At 38.4% G+C, this 20,036-nt stretch overlaps 1 protein-coding gene across 5 annotated transcripts in view; it reads right to left on the bottom strand.

The window, feature by feature from the left end:
* Positions 1–20,036, bottom strand: part of WDFY3 (WD repeat and FYVE domain containing 3) — a 237,613-nt gene that overhangs the window by 151,929 nt on the left and 65,648 nt on the right. For all 5 annotated transcript variants that reach the window (XM_025887611.2, XM_073891880.1, XM_073891881.1 and 2 more), the window contains exons 3-4: positions 19,739–19,862; positions 7,812–7,921 (exon numbers count right to left, since the gene is read on the bottom strand). In XM_025887611.2, coding sequence (XP_025743396.1) covers positions 7,812–7,921; positions 19,739–19,862 — 234 coding nt within the window. The remainder of the gene's footprint in view (positions 1–7,811; positions 7,922–19,738; positions 19,863–20,036) is intronic.

A 20,036-nucleotide genomic window follows, 5' to 3' on the forward strand; every position in this document is an offset into this window, starting at 1 on the left:
GTTTCTTCTAACATATCAAAATATACCCTAAATCTCTAGTGTATGGCTCTGTTCTAGTCTCCTGCATGATCACATTCTCTCCCCCTTGTTTTTTTAATCCTCTTCTTTCTTTTTCAAGGACCTTATCAATTCTTCTTTTAAAATTTTTTATACTTTTCATCTTTATAGTCATATTCCATCCCTTCATTGTATCAACCATTATTTTGTACATATATAAGTCTTTCTTTCTTTAAAATTTTAGGAGGCACTTTCTTCTAACAGACCAAAATACGCCCAAAATCTAGTGTGTGGCACTGACCTATGCACTAGCCTGATCATATCTGATCATATTCTGTTTTTTTTTGTTTTGTTCTTTTTTTTTACCTTTTTCTTTTTTTCTCTCTCTTTCTTCTTTCTTTCCCTTTCTTTTCCCCTGGTTTCAGGTCTTTTCTGATTTGTTTACAGTATATTTTCTGGGGATGTTGTTAACCTGTTAGCATTTTGTTCTCTCATTCATATATTCTCCTCTGGACAAAATGACAACACGAAAAAAATCACCTCAACAAAAAGACCAAGAGGTAGTACCGTCTGCCAGGGACCTACTCAATATGGACATTACTATGATGTCAGACCTAGAGTTCAGAATCATGATTTTAAAGAGACTAGCTGGGCTTGAAAAAAGCATGGAAGTTATTAGAGAAACCCTTCCTGGAGAAATAAAAGAACTAAAATCTAACCAAGTCAAAATCAAAAAGGCTATTAATGAGGTGCCATCAAAAATGGGGGCACTAACGGCTAGGATAAATGAGGCAGAAGAGAGAATTAACAATATAGAAGACCAAATGATGGAAAAATAAAGAAGCTGAGAAAAAGAGAGATAAACAACTACCGGATCACAAGGGCAAAATTCGAGAGACAAGCAATATGATAAGACGAAACAACATTAAAATAATTGGGATCCCAGAAGAAGAAGAAAGAGAGAGAGGGGCAGAAGGTATACTGGAGCAAATTATAGCAGAGAACTTCCTTAATGTGTGGAAGGAGACAGGCATCAAAATCCAGGAGGCACAGAGAACCCCTCTCAAAATCAATAAAAATAGGTCAACACCCCGACCTCTAATAGTAAAACTTACGAATCTCAGAGACAAAGAGAAAATCTTGAAAGCAGCTTGGGAGAAGAGATATGTAACCTATAGTGGTAGAAACATTAGACTGGCAACAGACCTATCCACAGAGACCTGGCAGGCCAGAAAGGACTGGCATGATATCTTCAGAGCACTAAATGAGAAAAATATGCAGCCAAGAATACTATATCCAGCTAGGCTGTCACTGAAAATAGAAGAAGAGATAAAAAGCTTCCAGGACAAACAAAAACTAAAGGAATTTGCAAACATGAAACCAGCCCTCCAAGAAATATTGAAAGGGGTCCTCTAAGCAAAGAGAGAGCCTAAAAGCAGCATAGACCAGGAAGGAACACAGACAATACAGTAACAGTCACCTTACAGGCAATACAAGGGCACTAAACTCGTATCTTTCAATAGTTACCCTGAATGTAAATGGGCTCAATGCCCCAATCAAAAGACACAGGCTATCAGACTGGATTAAAAAACAAGACCCATCCATATGCTGTCTGCAAGAGACTCATTTTAGACCCAAAGACATCCCCACATTAAAAGTGAGGGGGTGGAAAACCATTTACCATGGTAATGGACACCAAAAGAAAGCTGGGGTGGCAATCCTATATCAGACAAATTAGATTTTAAACCAAAGACTGTAATAAGAGATGAGGAAGGACACTATATCCTATTTAAAGGATCTATCCAACAAGAAGATCTAACAACTGTAAATATCTATGCCCCTAACATGGGAGCAACCAATTATACAAGCCAATTAATAACAAAAGCAAAGAAACACACTGACAACAATACAATAATAGTGGGGGACTTTAACACCCCCCTGACTGAAATGGACATCATCTAAGCAAAAGATCAACAAGGAAATAAAGACTTTTAATGACACACTGGACCAAACGGACTTCACAGACATATTCAGAACATTCCATCCCAAAGCAACGGAATACACATTCTTCTCTAGTGCCCATGGAACATTCTCCAGAATAGATCACATCCTAGGTCACAAATCAGGTCTCAACCGGTACCAAAAGACTGGGATTATTCCCTGCATATTTTCAGACCACAATGCTTTGAAACTAGAACTCAATCACAAGAGGAGAGTCGGAAAGAACTCAAATACATGGAGGCTAAAGAGCATCCTACTAAAGAATGAATGGGTCAACCAAGAAATTAAAGAAGAATTTAAAAAATTCAGGCAAACCAATGAAAATGAAAACAAAACTGTTCAAAATCTTTGGGATGCAGCAAAGGCAGTCCTAAGAGGAAAGTATATATCAATACAAGCCTTTCTCAAGAAACAAGAAAGGTCTCAAATACACAACCTAACCTTACACCTAAAGGAGCTAGAGAAAAAACAGCAAATAAAGCCTAAACCCAGCAGGAGAAGAGAAATAATAAAGATCAGAGCAGAAATCAATGAAATAGAAACCAAAAGAACAGCAGAACAGATCAACGAAACTAGGAGCCGGTTCTTTGAAAGAATTAACAAGATTGATAAACCCCTGGCCGGACTTATCAAAAAGAAAAGAGAAATGACCCAAATCAACAAAATCATGAATGAAAGAGGAGAGATCACAACCAACACCAAAGAAATACAAACAATTATAAGAACATATTATGAGCAACTATATGCCAGCAAATTAGATAACCTGGAAGAAATGGATGCATTCCTAGAGATGTATCAACTACCAAAATTGAACCAGGAAGAAATAGAAAACCTGAACAGACCTATAACCACTAAGGAAATGGAAGCAGTCATCAAAAATCTCCCAACAAACAAAAGCCCAGGGCCAGATGGCTTCCCAGGGGAATTCTACCAAACATTTAAAGAAGAATTAATACCTATTCTCCTGAAACTGTTCCAAAAAATAGAAATGGAAGGAAAACTTCCAAACTCATTTTATGAGGCCACTATTACCTTGATCCCAAAACCAGACAAAGACCCCATCACAAAGGAGAATTACAGACCAATATCCTTGATGACCATGGATGCAAAAATTCTCACCAAAATACTAGCCAATAGGATCCAACAGTACATTAAAAGGATTATTCACCATGACCAAGTGGGATTTATCCCTGGGCTGCAAGGCTGGTTCAACATCCGCAAATCAATCAACGTGATACAATGTATTCACAAAAGAACGAACAAGAATCATATGATCCTCTCAATAGATGCAGAAAAAGCATTTGACAAAGTACAGCATCCTTTCTTGCTCAAAACTCTTCAGAGTATAGGGATAGAGGGTACATACCTCAATATCATAAAAGCCATCTATGAAAAACTTAACAGTGAATATCATTCTCAATGGGGAAAAGCTGAGAGCTTTCCCTGTAAGATCAGGAACACGGCAGGGATGTCCACTATCACCACTGTTATTCAACATAGTATTAGAAGACCTAGCCACAGCAATGAGACAACAAAAAGAAATCAAAGGCATCCAAATCGGCAAAGAGGAAGTCAAACTCTCACTCTTTGCAGATGATATGATACTTTATGTGAAAAACCCAAAAGACTCCACCCCAAAACTGCTAGAACTCATACAGGAATTCAGTAAAGTGGCAGGATATAAAATCAATGCACAGAAATCAGTGGCATTCCTATACACCAACAACAAGACAGAAGAAAGAGAAATTAAGGAGGAGTCAATCCCATTTACAATTGCACCCAAAATCATAAGATACCTAGGAATAAATCTAACCAAAGAGGCAAAGGATCTGTCCTCAGAAAACTATAAAATACTCATGAAAGAAATTGAGGAAGACACAAAGAAATGGAAAAACGTTCCATGCTCATGGATTGGAAGAACAAACATTGTGAAGATGTCAATGCTACCTAGAGCAATCTATACATTTAATGCAATCCCTATCAAAATACCATCCACTTTTTTCACAGAAATGGAATAAAAAATCCTAAAATTTGTATGGAACCAGAAGAGACCCCGAATAGCCAGAGGAATGTTGAAAAAGAAAAGCAAAACTGGCGGCATCACAATTCCGGACTTCCAGCTCTATTACACAGTTGTCGTCATCAAGACAATATGGTACTGGCACAAAAACAGACACATAGATGAATGGAACAGAATCGAGAGCCCAGAAATGGACCCTCAACTCTATGGTCAACTCATCTTTGACAAAGCAGGAAAGTATGTCCAATGGAAAAAAGACAGTCTCTTCAACAAATGGTGTTGGAAAAACTGCACAGCCATATGCAGAAGAATGAAACTGGACCATTTCCTTACACCACACACAAAAATAGACTCCAAGTGGTTGAAAGACCTAAATGTGAGACAGCAGTCCATCAAAATCCTAAAGGAGAACACAGGCAGCAACCTCTTCGACCTCAGCCGCAGCAACTTGTTCCTAGAAACATCGCCAAAGGCAAGGGAAGCAAGGGCAAAAATGAACTATTGGGATTTCATCAAGATAAAAAGCTTTCGCACAGCAAAAGAAACAGTCCACAAAACCAAAAGACAACCGACAGAATGGGAGAAGATATTTGCAAATGACATATCAGATAAAGGGCTGGTATCCAAAATCTATAAAGAACTTATCAAACTCAACACCCAAAGAACAAATAATACAAACAAGAAATGGGCAGAAGACATGAACAGACATTTTTCCAAAGAAGACATCCAAATGGCCAATAGACACATGAAAATGTGCTCAACATCGCTCGGCATCAGGGAAATCCAAATCAAAACCTCAATGAGATGCCATCTCACACCAGTCAGAATGGCTAAAATTAACAAGTCAGGAAAAGACAGATGTTGGCGGGGATGCGGAGAAAGGGGCACCCTCCTACACTGTTGGTGGGAATGCAAGCTGGTGCAGCCACTCTGGAAAACAGTATGGAGGTTCCTCAAAAAGTTTAAAATAGAGCTACCATACGATCCAGCAATTGCACTACTGGGTATTCACCACAAAGATACAAATGTAGGGATCTGAAGGGGTACGTGCACCCCAATGTTTATAGCAGCAATGTCCACAATAGCCAAACTGTGGAAAGAGCAAAGATGTCCACTGACAGATGAATGGATAAAGAAGATGTGGTATATATACACAATAGAATATTATGCAGCCATCAAAAGGAATGAGATCTTGCCATCTGCAATGACGTGGATGGAACTGGAGAGTGTAATGCTGAGTGAAATAAGTCAATCAGAGAAAGGCATGTATCATATGATCTCACTGATATGAGGAATTCTTAATCTCAGGAAACAAACTGAGGGTTGCTGGAGTGGTGGGGGGGTGGGAGGGATGGGGTGGCTGGGTGACAGACATTGGGGAGGGTATGTGCTATGGTGAGTGCTGTGAATTGTGAAAGATTGTTGAATCACAGATCTGTACCTCTGAAACAAATAATGCAATATATGTTAAGAAAAAAAAGAAGAAGAAGATAGCAGGAGGGGAAGAATGAAGGGGAGTGAATCAGAGGGGGAGAGGAACCGTGAGAGAGGATGGACTCTGAAAAACAAACTGAGGGTTCTAGAGGGGAGGAGGTGCGGGGATGGGTTAGCCTGGTGATGGGTATTAAAGAGGGCACGTTCTACATAGAGCACTGGGTGTTATGCACAAACAATGAATCATGGAACACTACATCAAAAACTAATGATGTCATGTATGGTGATTAACATAAAAATACAAAATTTAAAGAAAATGTTTCTTTGTCGTGGTGCCTGGGTAGCTCAGTCAGTTAAGCGTCAGCCTTCGGCTCAGGTCATGATCCCAGGGTCCTGGGATGGAGCCCCGCATCGGGCTCATTGCTCAGTGGGGAGCCTGCTTCTCCCTCTCCCACTCCCCCTGCTGTGTTCCCTTTCTCGCTGTGTCTCTCTCTGTCAAATAAATAAATAAAATCTTTAAAAAAAAAATTTTTTTTTAAATAAAATGTTTCTTTTTCTAGTTAGGTGATTACTAGCTTTTCCCTTTCCATTAGGCAAAATGGTATGATTTTTCATTTTCATTTTATAACTGATATACTAAAAGTATAACTTGATATCCAAACTAGTAATCGGAAACATCTGCAATTTTTTCAAAAAGTGATTAGGTTTCTCCTCATTCTTCTCTTACACTTTTAAGGCAATCTGTCCATTTGTACACATTTAAGTTAATCCACATTCATTGACTTTCTACTCTGTTAGGTATTTTGTAAGGACACACTTTCTGTTCACACCTGAGAAAGCATCTACAGAAAATAAGAATAAGACTGAGAAATATTCCAGGGCACCTGGGTGGCTCAGTCGGTTAAGCGTCTACCTTCAGCTCAGGTCATGATCTCGGGGTCCCGGGATGGAGCCCCAAGTAGCAGCTCCCTGCTCAGCGGGGAGTCTGCTTCTCCCTCTCCCTCTGTCCCTCACCCCCACTTGTGCTCTCTCTCCCTCACTCTTTAAATATATAAAAATCTTAAAAAAAAAAAACTTAGAAATATTCCAATTAAAAATTATTATTTTATATGCTATTCTAAACCAAACCAAATTTTGGTCAGTAATATGGAGGCATTTATAGCTACCATCAACAGCAAATAATAGCGACATTTTGATGGTCTTCTGGTATGGTCACAGATACATGGAAACAGTGGGCCTCTTGAGGACTATCTGAAGGTTACTTGGGGTAAATTAACAGCTCCATTTGCCCAGGACTCAGGGTTGTCTGGGATGTGGGCCTTCCAGGCTAAAATCTGGAAAGTCCCAGGTATATCAGCACAAGTTGGTCTGATTCCTTTTGTGATTTAAGAAAGAAACAAACAAACCTAAACCAGCAAACAAAAAAGGGAAACAGATCATTCTAAGGGGAAAAAGTCCAAGCGCTACTACTTGAGGCTAGTGACTAGTGTCAGGATATAGTTACTAAGGAATATGCACTGTTTCTGCTGCAGCCTGTCACTGCAGTATGACTAGAGTCACTGTCACCTCTGTCAGTCCCATTATTAAATGATGTGAGTTGTTTGAAAGCCCACTGTAATTTAGAGAGTAGCCATTCTCAAGACTGATACTAACTTTGATAGGTAATTCTACTTGGAACTGTAGAAAGTTGAATAAACTTTCATGCCCACAACATCACAGGCCAAAAATCAGGTATCCAAACAGCTCATCACTGAGTAGATGCAACACAAATCACAGCAGATGTTTAAAGGTGATGGGGGTGTGTATGTGGGGGGGGTTCCCGCAAGCAATCTCCAGAATAAATCAAACGGGAAGGGAATATATATTATCCTAAAAATGTCAGTATTCCCCTATTTTCCATAAAAATTAGAAGAATTTAAAAATATTTTCCATGTCATTTACTCCTTATTAGCGAAGTGACCAAATGATTCTTCTAGGGCAAGGGCCCTAACATGGGTCACAGAAGCGTTTGGTCTGGGCCAGATGGAGCCAGGGCTCCGGGCTACTTGCCTACAATCACAGAAGTCCAGCACTGTGCCCCACACATGTACGCATGCTATCGTGTTCCACGTGTGTTATGACATGACAAAGACGGAAAACATTGTTCAAGTTAGGCATTTCCTCAGGTGTAAAATTTATAAAACAGAAACCTCCTCATAGAGATGTTACAAGAAGCATGAAATAAAATATAAGAAGCATTAGAAGAATATAATGATTATCATAAAACCTTATTTGGGTACAATGATAAATTTAACTTCACAAAATTCCAAGAGGATAAAAAAAGAAGTCAAGTTATCAAACATAAAAACAAAGAACTTACCTGACCAGAGGATGCTAACAAATTAATTGTTGTCAGAAGCATCCAACCTCTACTGGCTTCTTCACTCTGATTGATTTCTAGGAACTGGACTATGGCCCGACTTGCAGCTTCTATAAAACCAAAGGAAAGCCATGAGGTGGGGGGATATCACATATAAAGTGGTTCTTCTTTAAAGCCTGGCCAAAAAAAAAATGATCATTTACTAAGCAAGCGCTTTATATCAGCACAACTGCATGCTCTGTGTAAAATCTGTTAAAAAGAGCAATATTTTAATGGTTTATCTAGGCCCTTACAGCATATCGTCATATCAATACAGAAGTGGAGAAGTCAACCTAAACATTTCAGGGACAGTTACGTCACGAGCTTGTCAAAAAGAGTCATGAGAAAGGTAAAATTTGAGCTAAACATACCTGGAAAACAAAGATATGTCTGTCTAGGAAGTGGGACGGAAGGCACGGGACAGAGAAATTGAAAGCACAGTATTAAAACAAAAGTGTAAATAGAAGACTGAGCCTAATAAGTAAGATCAAGACAAAGAACAGTAATAACACTGCGTTAATACTCTACAATTTTGAGAATTAGAGTCCAGCATCGACAGTAGTGATAGAAAATCAAAGCCAATTTATGAAGAAGGTAATCTAAAGGCTGTTGACTCTCTGCGCAAGAGAAAGCAAGTGTAGTTTCTCAAGCAAAGCAGATGATGAAAGGATCGTTCTAAGACTATGTAGTAGTGATGTGTAAGACAAACTGGAAGGGCAAAGACTCTGGTGGAGGTGATCCAAATCAGGAGCCGCCCCAGTGATATGCACGAGGGGGGACTTAAACAGCCGACGGTAGGAATAGTGAATGTCAGGCACAGAATGGCAGCGTTGGAGGAATCTATGAAGTAAATTTAGTTATGGTTTGAGAGGTTAAGGGAAAATGGACAAATCCTGAACCATGTGCTTAATTTCATCAGCACAGAGCTCATCAATGTTTCTATCAATATATGAGATGAATTAAAGTGTCAAAAAAATCTCTGAGAGGGGCGCCTGGGTGGCTCAGTTGGTTAAGCAACTGCCTTCGGCTCAGGTCATGATCCTGGAGTCCCGGGATGGAGTCCCGCATCACACTCCCTGCTCGGCAGGGAGTCTGCTTCTCCCTCTGACCTTCTCCCCTCTCATGTGCGCTCGGTGCTCTCTCTCTCTCTCTCTCTCTCCACCTCCCCCCTTCTCTCTGTCTCAAATAAATAAATAAATAAATAATCTTTAAAAAAAAAAAAATCTCTGAGAAACAAACTGAGGGTTTTAGAGGGGAGGGGGGTGGGTTAGCCTGGTGATGGGTATTAAAGAGGGCACGTATTGAATGGAGCACTGGGTGTTATACGCAAACAATGAATCATGGAACACTGCATCAAAAACTAATGATGTAATGTATGGTGATTAACATAACAATAAAATAAAATTGGAAAAATAAAATAAAGTGTCAAAAAGTAAGTCCAATCTGTTCACTTATCAAAACCAACCTGATAAGTTGCTAATGTACACTTAATACACATCATAAAAATGCAAAATGTAGAATAAATAGAATTTAGGTTGCCTTCGAGGTATTTTTTTCTTCCATTTAAGACAATCAAGATAAAAGTGTTTCATTAAATAATTGAATGAATACAAGACTTACATTGGATACTTTGCTGGGCATATTTCATCTTTATATACTTCCATTTCAAAGAGTATTTTAATAGGAAAAATTTTAAATAGCTTAATTTTACTAAGTCTTAACTGTATAACAAACACTCTTTTAGGTACTTGAAGATTTAACTCATTTAATCTTTACAAGAACCTTATGAGTTGTTTTCTATCATTATACCTGTTATAATAATACAAACTGAGAAACAGAGAGGATGAATAATTTGCCTAGAGCCACACAGTTAGTCAGTGACAGAACTTATATTCAAATCCAAGCTGTCTAGCCTGTAAGAGATAAAGATAGTGATTTAAAAAAATTTTTTTACTGGAAAAGAGGGAAGCCAAAAGAATCCTGGCTTATTTTTAATATTTCAGTATCTTAAAAGTGTTGAAATTCTTGTATTCCTCTTTTCACTGATTTATACCCTCTCGCCCTCTCTAGAAAATAAACATTGTGGGAGCAGACTCCTTGTCTGCCTTGTTCACTGCCAATCCCTAGTATGAAGCACATCACTGGCACTAAGTGGGTAGTCAATACATATCTGTTAAATGAGTGAGTAAGTCAAGCTAAAGAGGTCAAAGAAGGACATTTTGAGCTCAACTTGTTACAAACATCAAGAGTGTTTGCGTTTACTGTGGATAACAGATTCCTGAAAGTTCTGAGAAGGGGAGTAATAATATAAAGAAAGTAATGTTTTAAGGCTAAATTGTGAAGGTCTCAATAGAGAGGGGAGCAAACAAATAAAAGAATGTCACTGAGAAACATTCTTTAGCAATTGTGGCCTGAGATCATTAGTAAAAATTGATCTGCAAATTTTTCTTGCAAACCTGTCATGGGCCAGGTTTTAACACGATATTACATAAGCCCTCTTTCCTTAATAGGAATTAAATGCTCGTGTAATAAAGATGACTCCTTTCCAGTAAGTAAAATTCTCAAAGGCTGACATGCTGTGCTTTCATTTTCTAGGCTTCTGCACAAGTTAGGCAACTCTGGTGTTAAATTGTGCATTTCCAACTTTATAACTCAACATATTAAAAAACTACCTGCAGTCTTCAAATTGATTATTCCATCATGAAATCAATGTAAAAAAATTCTATTTCATAACAACAACAACAAAAACACTGATTAGAAAATGACCTGGTCAATACCACCTATGCTTCTGACAGGACAAAAAGAAGAAAGATGCTGAAGAGACGAACAAAGCTACCTTCCCGGTATGAACGCTAGAGAGCTACAGATAAGACACATTCTGAGGGAATTGCAATGCCACCCATGTTTTTTAACATAATGCTATTAATGCTAAAAGAAAACTGGACAAATATGTCTTTTCTGCTACTCAATAACTGCTATTCGGTAAGTTGTCAATTATGAACAATGAATGCTAATGCTTATTTTGAGAACCAAAACACCAAAAATGTACTCTCGGCTTGCAACAGTTCAATTTACCTGAGTGACAGTGGGCATTTATACAAATGTGTGGTTACTCTTGTGTTGGTTGACAATGAATATTAAGGTATTCCTCAAGATAAGAACAGACAAATAACAGATTTTTAAAAACCCTCAATGTTCTAATTGTTATTTAACATTACAACAGTTCAATGGATCGCTGAGCTGATTAAATAATACACGTGAAAATAAAGTTTGAAAAAGACCAAGATAGTGTAATTATTAACAGTATCTAACAACTTTACCAACTTAATAACCACCCTTTTTTGGGAAGAACGTGGAGAAGACCTCATTGACAAAGGATCTTTACATAACAAATGTATTCATAAGAACTATCTCACTTTCACCTACTTATTTCAGGATGCTGCCATTCAAAACACCTTAATGGGATCTCCACTTTTTATTTTAAATGAGTCAAGAAGCTCACTGCAAAAGTCTTGAACATTCAGTGTGATCTTTAAAAATTACATATACTAGAAAGTAATTTTAAATTAAACCTCCACAAATCATAGTTTCTTAGAACTTTGAAAGAAAAACATTCCTAGTAAAAAAAAAAAATTGCATTAGGATCTTTCAATTTCACTAATATTTAACAAATACAAATTTAAATTATTTAACTGAAGGTTGTAAGAGTTAATGAAAGGAACATATATTAATATTAACCCATATTGAGAGTTGCCAATCATTCGATTCAAGCTTTAGCTTTCACACTGCATTTCAATACATAAAGTTAACTGAAAAATACAGAAATGGAGTTAGTAGAGCTCATTATTAGATTAATAGAAAGTAGACAATTTTAAAAGAAATTTAAAGACAGAATATAAGTGAATTCAGTTAGACAACATTCAGAACAATCAGAAGGCAAAATTTAGTTAGTGCAATACAATTTTTCCTTTGCATTTAAGCATAGTCATTTTCAAACTTATGCAACAGGATGATAATGGGAAACAAATCCACAGTATTATTACATTCTTTTTTCATTAATGAAGAAACCAAGCCCTAAAAAACTCTTTCCCATCCCAAAAAAACTTCCACAAGTTAGTCAGAAAAATAGTAGTAGAACTCATAGCTTCCATGCTCTTTTTTCATTTGATAATACACAACCACACCTTGGGAATAAAATTACCTGAGGGTGTTGTGGCTTTGAAATCCTTGGAGGACAGCGGGGCACCCTGTTTTTCTGTTTAAAAAAAGAGGCTGGGTTGTCTACTCAGGGATTCAGTACATTACACTAATCCCACCACAGATGCTGTATAAGATGCCAATTGTGCCAAAGCATCCACCAGCTTCTCCATCACCAGGCCGCCGCCCACTGGGGATCATACCATTGTATTTAACAGCAGCATCTATCACACAGCGATGTCATTAACAATAAACTGAAGATACTACTTTTACATGGGTGGGGATTTTTTGCTTCAGTGACATATACGGACCACATGCCTTTAGCACTAAGCAGACTGCATAGTCCAACTTAATAAATAAATACAAGAGGCAGGAAAAAGTCTTAAGTTATACTCTGCACACAATATGGCCACAAAATTATAAATTTTCTCAAATTAGTTGAGGGCCACTACATATTTTTAACAAAAGCCACATGGAGGCAATAACCAAGAGAGAATTATGGGAGACAGAGAAAACGAGAACTGTCAAACTGCCCTCATATATTACACATCAGTCCTTGTATCCATTTTGCATGTTTCCATTTTTACTAACTTCTGATGGATTCAAACAAGAGAATTGCAGATAAGCATATCTTCCTACTGAGATAACTACAATCCATATTACAAGTGATCTGATAAAAAGACTTGATATGTGAGTGGTAATTAGGTAACAAACAAAATAACAAGTACTTTACACCAAATTCAGAGGAGTCCTGAAAAAATAACCTTGCTGTGATGCACAACAAATAGAGAAAACTTTCAAATGAATCAGAGAGAGCTCAATTTCTGGAGAAAAATTATGTGCATGAAAATTATAGCAAAATTACTTTCAATGATAACTTCCTGTGAAATAAAGGTCACGTAAGATATCAAAAGTAGCCAAATTCATAGAAACAAAAGGTAGAATGATGCCAAGGGCTGGGAGAAGGAGGAGATGGGGAGTTGCTGTTCAATGAGTATAAAGTTACAGTTATACAAGATAAAAAAGGTCAGGAGACCTACTGTAAGACACTGCGCTTCGAGTAAACTGTACAATACACTTAAAATCAATCAATCACAAAATGAGAATGGGATATATAAGAGGTAAAATGATTCAGGGGCACCTGGCTGGCTCAATTGGTTAAGCAGTGGACTCCTGATTTCAGCTCAGACCATCATCTCAGCGTCCTAGGATCAAGCTCCGGATTGGGCTCGCATTGGGCTCCAAGCTCAGCGCAGAGTCGGCTTTCCCTTCTGCCCCTCCCCCCAACCAACTCAGGCTCTGTCTCTCAAATAAAATCTTAAAAAAAGATGATTCAGAATGTACCTAGGGATCTTGAAAATTTTTTACTAGAAAAATCAAAAGATCAAAAAATCTCCATCAAAGTATCTTTTTTAAAGACTTTTATTTATTTATTTGGGGGGGGAGAGAGAGAGAGAGTGCATGAGCAGGGGTGGGGGGCAGAGGGAGAGGGAGAAGCAGACTCCCCGCTGAGAAGGGAGCCCAAGGCAGGGCTCCACCCCAGGACCCTGAGATCATGACCTGAGCCAAAGGCAGCCACTTAAATGAGTGTGCCACCCAGGCACCCCTCCATCCAAGTTTGATAACAAAATTGACCAAAAGAAACTTCCAATGTTAAAAACTAAAAATAAAAGAAGAATTCCCACAGCCAGGGGTCTTTAAGACTGATAAAGGAGATACTCCAAAATTACACTTTTCTCTCTTAAACACCAGTAAGTCTGGCTTTTCTAACACTACTCCAATTCTCAAAGCATTTAAAAAAAATAAACAACCAAACAGAGAAATCCTCTATCAAAAATCAGTAAAGATTTTTTGAGCACCTCATCTGTGACAAGTAGTCCTCTAGGTGATACAGGGGTGAACACAAGAGACAATAAAATTAAGTAAATGAGATATCTCAGATAACAAAGCTCTATAGGAAGTATTTAAGGTGACTGAATAAAATATTCACTGGTGTGGGGACAGAGGATAAAGGATCTATTTGAGATAGGGTGATCAGGAAAGGTTTCTCTCGTGGAGGTAATATCTACAAAACTTGAATTTCAATTCAATGGATTCTGAAGTTAATAAATTTCAATAAATTTTAAAACTAAAAATTGTATGGAATTATATGATCTGGAAAAATATATCTTAAAAACACCTGGAAATCAAGAAGTCAGCAATGGAAGAGGGGCTCAGGGGGCTCTATGTACTATATTTGCAACTTCTGGTGGGTCTAGAAGTATTTCAACATAAAAAGTTAAAGGAAAAACTTGTGTAACTATTACTGTATTTAACAATAAGACATCTTGTACGCCATTTAAGATACTTTTCATTTTGTCGAAAAACCTACCCCATATATGTAAAATCGTAAGAGGATTTAGGAAAATAAATCTCTAGTGCTGAAAAGCGTTTTTCTACAAAGATGCAGATTAGGTATTTAAAAAGACAGCAACAGAAAACCAAGTATAAATACAGTTTGGGGAATATTTTATTCTAATCTAGGGATATCACTCAAGAAAGAAAATTCAATGACAGGAGTCAGTATAGAACAGAAAAATTTCCCTTCATGTTACCTGTTTAAAATAGCTAAAAAGGCATAAAACACACAAATCTTATATTTAAGAGCAACTTCTTTGTTCTACAGAAATAACTGAAATCAGGAAAAGACAAAAAGGATGGAGTCCCCCTGCGCATGGAGAAACGAGAAGACAGGGGTGGGAGGTTACCTTAAACCATCTTACCACCTTTCACTGAACTTGCTTTAAGGACTGCAAGTATAATTAAAATCATCTCACTTTAAAATCCATACATCAATTAATATAATGTACTGCTTCTGAATAAGAGATTTAGTCCCCCGATCTAAAAATATTTTAATGGCTATTGCTCCAAAGACCCCATAACGGGCTCCGGTTAAAGATGGAAGGTTGTGCACATGCATTTACCTCTGCTTTCTCCTGAAGTCCCACGGCTATGAACTGAATTGTGCCCCTCTCCCTCAAATTCCTCTGTTGAAGCACTAACTCTTAATGTGATGGTATCAGAGATGGAGCCTTTGAGAGATAATTAGGATTCAGATGCAATCATGTCGGTGGGGGTCCTCATGAGGAGATTAATGCCCTTATAAGAAGAGACACCTGAGCTCTCTCTTCCTCTCCTCCAGGGGAGGCCACATTGAGAAGGTGCCATTTTCAAGTCAGGAAGAAAGATCTCACCAGAAACCAATCATGCTGGCACTCTGATCTTAGACTTTCAGGCTCCAGAACTGGGAAGGACTATTTCTGTTATTTAAGTCACTGGTCTATGGTATTTTGTTATGGCAGCTTGAGCAGATTAATACACCCACTAAAATGGTTATAAAAGGATTTTTCAAAAAGCCTAAACCCATAAGGACAAAGAGAATAGGAAAGATGAAAGCAACATTTTGGATACTAAAATAGCAGAGAGGTTAGTGGTAACTGATTTAGCAAACTCTAGAATCTTAAAGCAAGTGCAGGAAAAATGAAAAAGCAACTAAACTACAAAAGAACCTCCAAGAGGCTCAGGAATTGGTGGCACCAGGTACCTTTGGAAACAGAGGTAAACATGGGAGTATACACAGAAGGCCTGGTAAAAGGATGTTAGAGAGCAGTAAGACCCCCCCCCCCCCAGATCCCGCCATGTGGGCGCCAGACTGGAGGTGTGCTCACTAGGAAGAGGGAGGGAGGGTGTCAGGGCTGGGGCGGGAGTGAGGGAGTGCTGCCATCACACCAGGCACAGGTGCAGGCTCACAGGGAGCAAGCGGAAGCTTACACACTGAAGGCTGAGGGTCCTCGGACCTTTCCTCTACTCGGCTTCCAAAATGCTGAGAGGGAGACATGTATCTTCCAAGTAGAAACTGGACATTCTTCACTGGGGACTCTGCCTAGCTCAGGGGGGAGAGTCAACAGAACAGCCTAGCAGGATCACACCGGGCTGATGCCCACGGTTTCAAGCCCCGTTCACAAGTGCAGAGCTACCAGCACTCTCTATGGCTCCGTTCTTACACATGAGCAGATGGCCGAGGACGTCCTCTAACCTGCAAGACTGACAAAAGTTAACAGAACAGCCCTCTAACCTAAAAGACTGACAAAAGCAAATCAAAAAATTAACAAAAAAATGAGCAAATTAAAATTTCTGAAAGAAACAGAGCTAAAAAGAGCATCTGTGAAAGAACAGACACTAATAAAAAAAGAAACTCGTAGGAATTAAAATTATAATGTCACAAATGGAAAAAAAAACAAAACTAAACTCCATAGAAGGGATAGATGGCAGGGTCAAAAACCAAAAATACAAAATATGAGAAAATAAGAAAATGAGAGGGACAGTCTCAGGGGTACATGTGAATAGAAAAAGAAAACTGAGTGGAGGATATTATTACACAAATAATTCACAAAATTTTCCTAAAATTAAAGGATGTGAATTCCCAGACTTCAAAGTTCAGTAAGTACTCAGCATAATGTATAAGAATATATGCTCCAAGGCATGTTATCATGAAATTTTTGACCAGGAGGGCCGAAGAGAGGATCCTAAATGCTCCAAAACCAAACCAAACAAAAACAAAACAAAAAGGCAGGTCACAGAAAGAAACAACAATCTATGCAGCTTCCGATTTCTCAAGAGCAGTGTAGGAGTCTAGAATATGAAGGAGAAATTATTTTTAAATTCTCACATAAAATGATTTCCAACCTAGAATCTGATACCCACTGAAAGGGGGATAAATATAATGCAAGCTGCAAGATTTTCCCAAATGACCCTGAGAGCTCACCCTGGGCTGCCTGGAGAAGAACCTGGCTAAGACACCCCCCTACCGACCACATCCTCAAGGGAGTTGCTAGACCTAAACTCAACTTTCCATGACACTGGTAGCTTCCTCTCTCTGGTAGGAGGGCCTCTAACTTCCCCTGGGCCCCAAAGTCTCCTGGGGCTAAACAGCAAGGATCTGCAAACAGCTCCTGTAAACATCTGAGACATTCAAATCCAGTACTCAAACAGCCTAGATCATAAGCAGTTTGTTTATTTCTTCACTGATAAGACCACATTTGTGTTTGTACTTTAGGAATGGAGGGGCATCAGGGATTTTCCGAGGACACTTTACTGTGACAGAATGAGGGTGGTGGATCTGTGCCTTTTCTCTTGCTGAACCCCTGGTTTTGTTTCCCCTTTCTGCAATAAAGCCATGTAAATTACATGTTGTTCTAAGTCCTGGTACCTGAAAGGTTGTCAGCCTAAAGACATCACCTTCCTTGATTAAAAAGAAGGGAACCCATCTTACACAGTAACAGTCAAAAAATTTTTTCACTAATGGGATTTCTAAAAAACAAAACAAAACAAAACAAAAACAAACACACATACACACATAAAATCCGAAACCTTAAATGGTAACCCCCTGCATCTTTTCTCAGGAAGCTGCTGGAGAAGATGCCTTAACAAAAATGAGAAAGTTAGTTTGAGAAAAAAAAGATGCCCTGAGATTCAGGAAACAGGTTCCATCCCAAAGAAGTGGAAAGACAGCCCAGATGACGTTGAGTGGAAATATAAAAAGGACAGCTGTACAGCTGGCCTAGGGAGCAACTACCATGGATTAACGGATTAACACAAGCCAGAAAGTTCTGGAAGAGGTATTTGCAAGAAGATGAAACTAAGGGAGTATCTGGTGCCTTCAATCAAATCAGGGGAGATTCAGAAAAACATTTTAGCAAATAGGGGATGAATGTGTGATGAAAATCTAGAAAACTAGTAAACAAAAAATAGGCAATTATTAACTCAATTGGAGGTGGAAAAGAAGTTTTCAAGGAAAGATATCACACCATACCATATGACTCGTCTTAAAATAGTGCTTTCATAGTCTATATAAGATAATATTGATCTAATCAAATTAAGACAGAACAATACTGGAGGTGCTTAGGAAGCACGCACCTACAGGCAGTGGTGGTGAGCTTTACAGAGTGAAAGTCTCATTTTCTTTTGTGGGAAGTCAAAAGATAGTATCTAAATGTGAAAAAACAAGGGCACGCACTGTAGGCACATCATTTAGAGACACAGAGGTAAATATCAGAAAGAAAAAAAATTTTTTTAAAAGTGAGTGAGAGTGACCCTCTTCGTTCCCTTGTCCTGTGAACAGCACACTGGGCACTCCCCTCTGTTCCTTTATTCTGTTTTAAAGATTCTTACGTGCTTGACTCATCCTGGGTACATGGAGGAATGTGCCTTACTACGCCCCTGCTGTAAATCATTATAGATCCATATCGCTGTAGAAGGTATATGAGAGTATGGAAAATAAACCTCGGCACCTCAGGCTGTTAGCTCGGGGTCCCCTGTGCCTCGCTTAAAAAAAAAAAAAAAAGTGAGTGAGAGTGAGAAATGGAGTTGAATTAGGATGGTGGAAGGGAGATGCTGTTTTCAATACACCTTTTAACTACCGGACCCTTAAATACGTGCCTGTATTTAAAATAAATTTAAAAATAAGATTAAACAAAAGCATTACTGTTACTATTGGAAAAATAATAATTTGATGGGCTGAAAAGATAAGTGATTGTCCAAAGGAACATCATAAAGAGAATTTAAATCATCAATTTATCAGTCTCAGGCTTCAATAAGAAAGCTAGCCCTCAAACGACCATTACAAAACCAAAGTAACAAAATAAAACAAAGTCAAGATAGAAATCCCTCAGACATACTGTTAATTTAGAAAATGACTAATGGTAAATAAAATCAAGAAAGCTTACTTTAATTTTGGATAAAGGGATAATACCTTAAGAAGTTTAAAATTACCCAATTATGAATAAGAACAGTTATTCAGGCAGCATTCACAAAAAGCTTACTATGTGTAAAGATTATTGGTTAAAGACCCCTAAGCATGGGATGCCTGGGTGGCTCAGTCGTTAAGCGTCTGCCTTCAGCTCAGGTCATGATCCCAGAGTCCTGGGATCGAGTCCCACATCGGGCTCCCTGCTCAGCGAGGAGCCTGCTTCTCCCTCTGCCTGCTGCTCCCCCTGCTTGTGCTTTCTCTCTTTCCCTAACAAAAAAAAAAAAAAAAAACGACCCCTAAGCAGTTTATGGTCTAATAGGAAGATAAAGACACACACACAAATAACCACTGGTGGAACTGAGAAACAAAGAGTAGTTCCAAAGAGAAAGTTTTTCCTTTAAGGGAATCGAGAAACAGTCCATCAAAGAAGTGGACTTAAAATCCAAGCTTCCAAGATGTAGACATACTAGGGGGGCAAAGCGTCCCTTCTGGGTGAACCATCATAGGTAACGGATAAAAATAAGAGCGCAGACATGTTCACAACTACAAGCAGCTTGGTTTGGTTGAAATATAGAAAAGAAAACAAGAAATAAAAACGTAGACTAAAAAAAAATTCGTATGGCCAGATCCTGGATCTGCCCTGAATCTGGATTTTGTTCAGAAGGAAACAGTGTTCATGGGAGAGACGGGGTGGGGACGGGAGGTCTAAGGACAATGGTCTTGAGTACAACTGCTCCACTTGGGAGATGTTGAACCAACCAACAGCAGAAAGTGTGAGAATGGGAACAGGGACAGGTAATTAAAACCCACGTGGATAAAACTGTGTCAGTTTTCTCTTTAATTTTAATAGAACTTTTACCAAACAGCCTATTCCAACAGTTTTTCCTGGTTTCAGTAAAAATACCTGTGGATTTGTTTGATGCTCTCCTTCGAATTTCTGTCACCATCAGTCGTGAGACTTGGGTTGTGAACTGCAGAAGGTCAGAAAATTTTTCTGTCATCGTATTTGGCGGAGCATTTCCAAAAACCTGTGGATGAAAAAAAAAAACAATTTTAATGAAGCATTGTCAACTACTGACTTTCATTCTGTACATTTCAAAGTGTGGTATGACTTAAAAATCAAGTCAAAAAAGTGGTCTTATACAGATACTTTGAATCTGAATAATATGTTTAAAATACAACTCTTTCAGTAAATCATATCT

This window comes from Callorhinus ursinus, unplaced genomic scaffold, assembly GCF_003265705.2.
Source record: "Callorhinus ursinus isolate GAN/ISIS: 27379988/994484 unplaced genomic scaffold, GSC_fseal_2.0 scaffold4, whole genome shotgun sequence".
Lineage (NCBI taxonomy): Eukaryota > Metazoa > Chordata > Mammalia > Carnivora > Otariidae > Callorhinus > Callorhinus ursinus.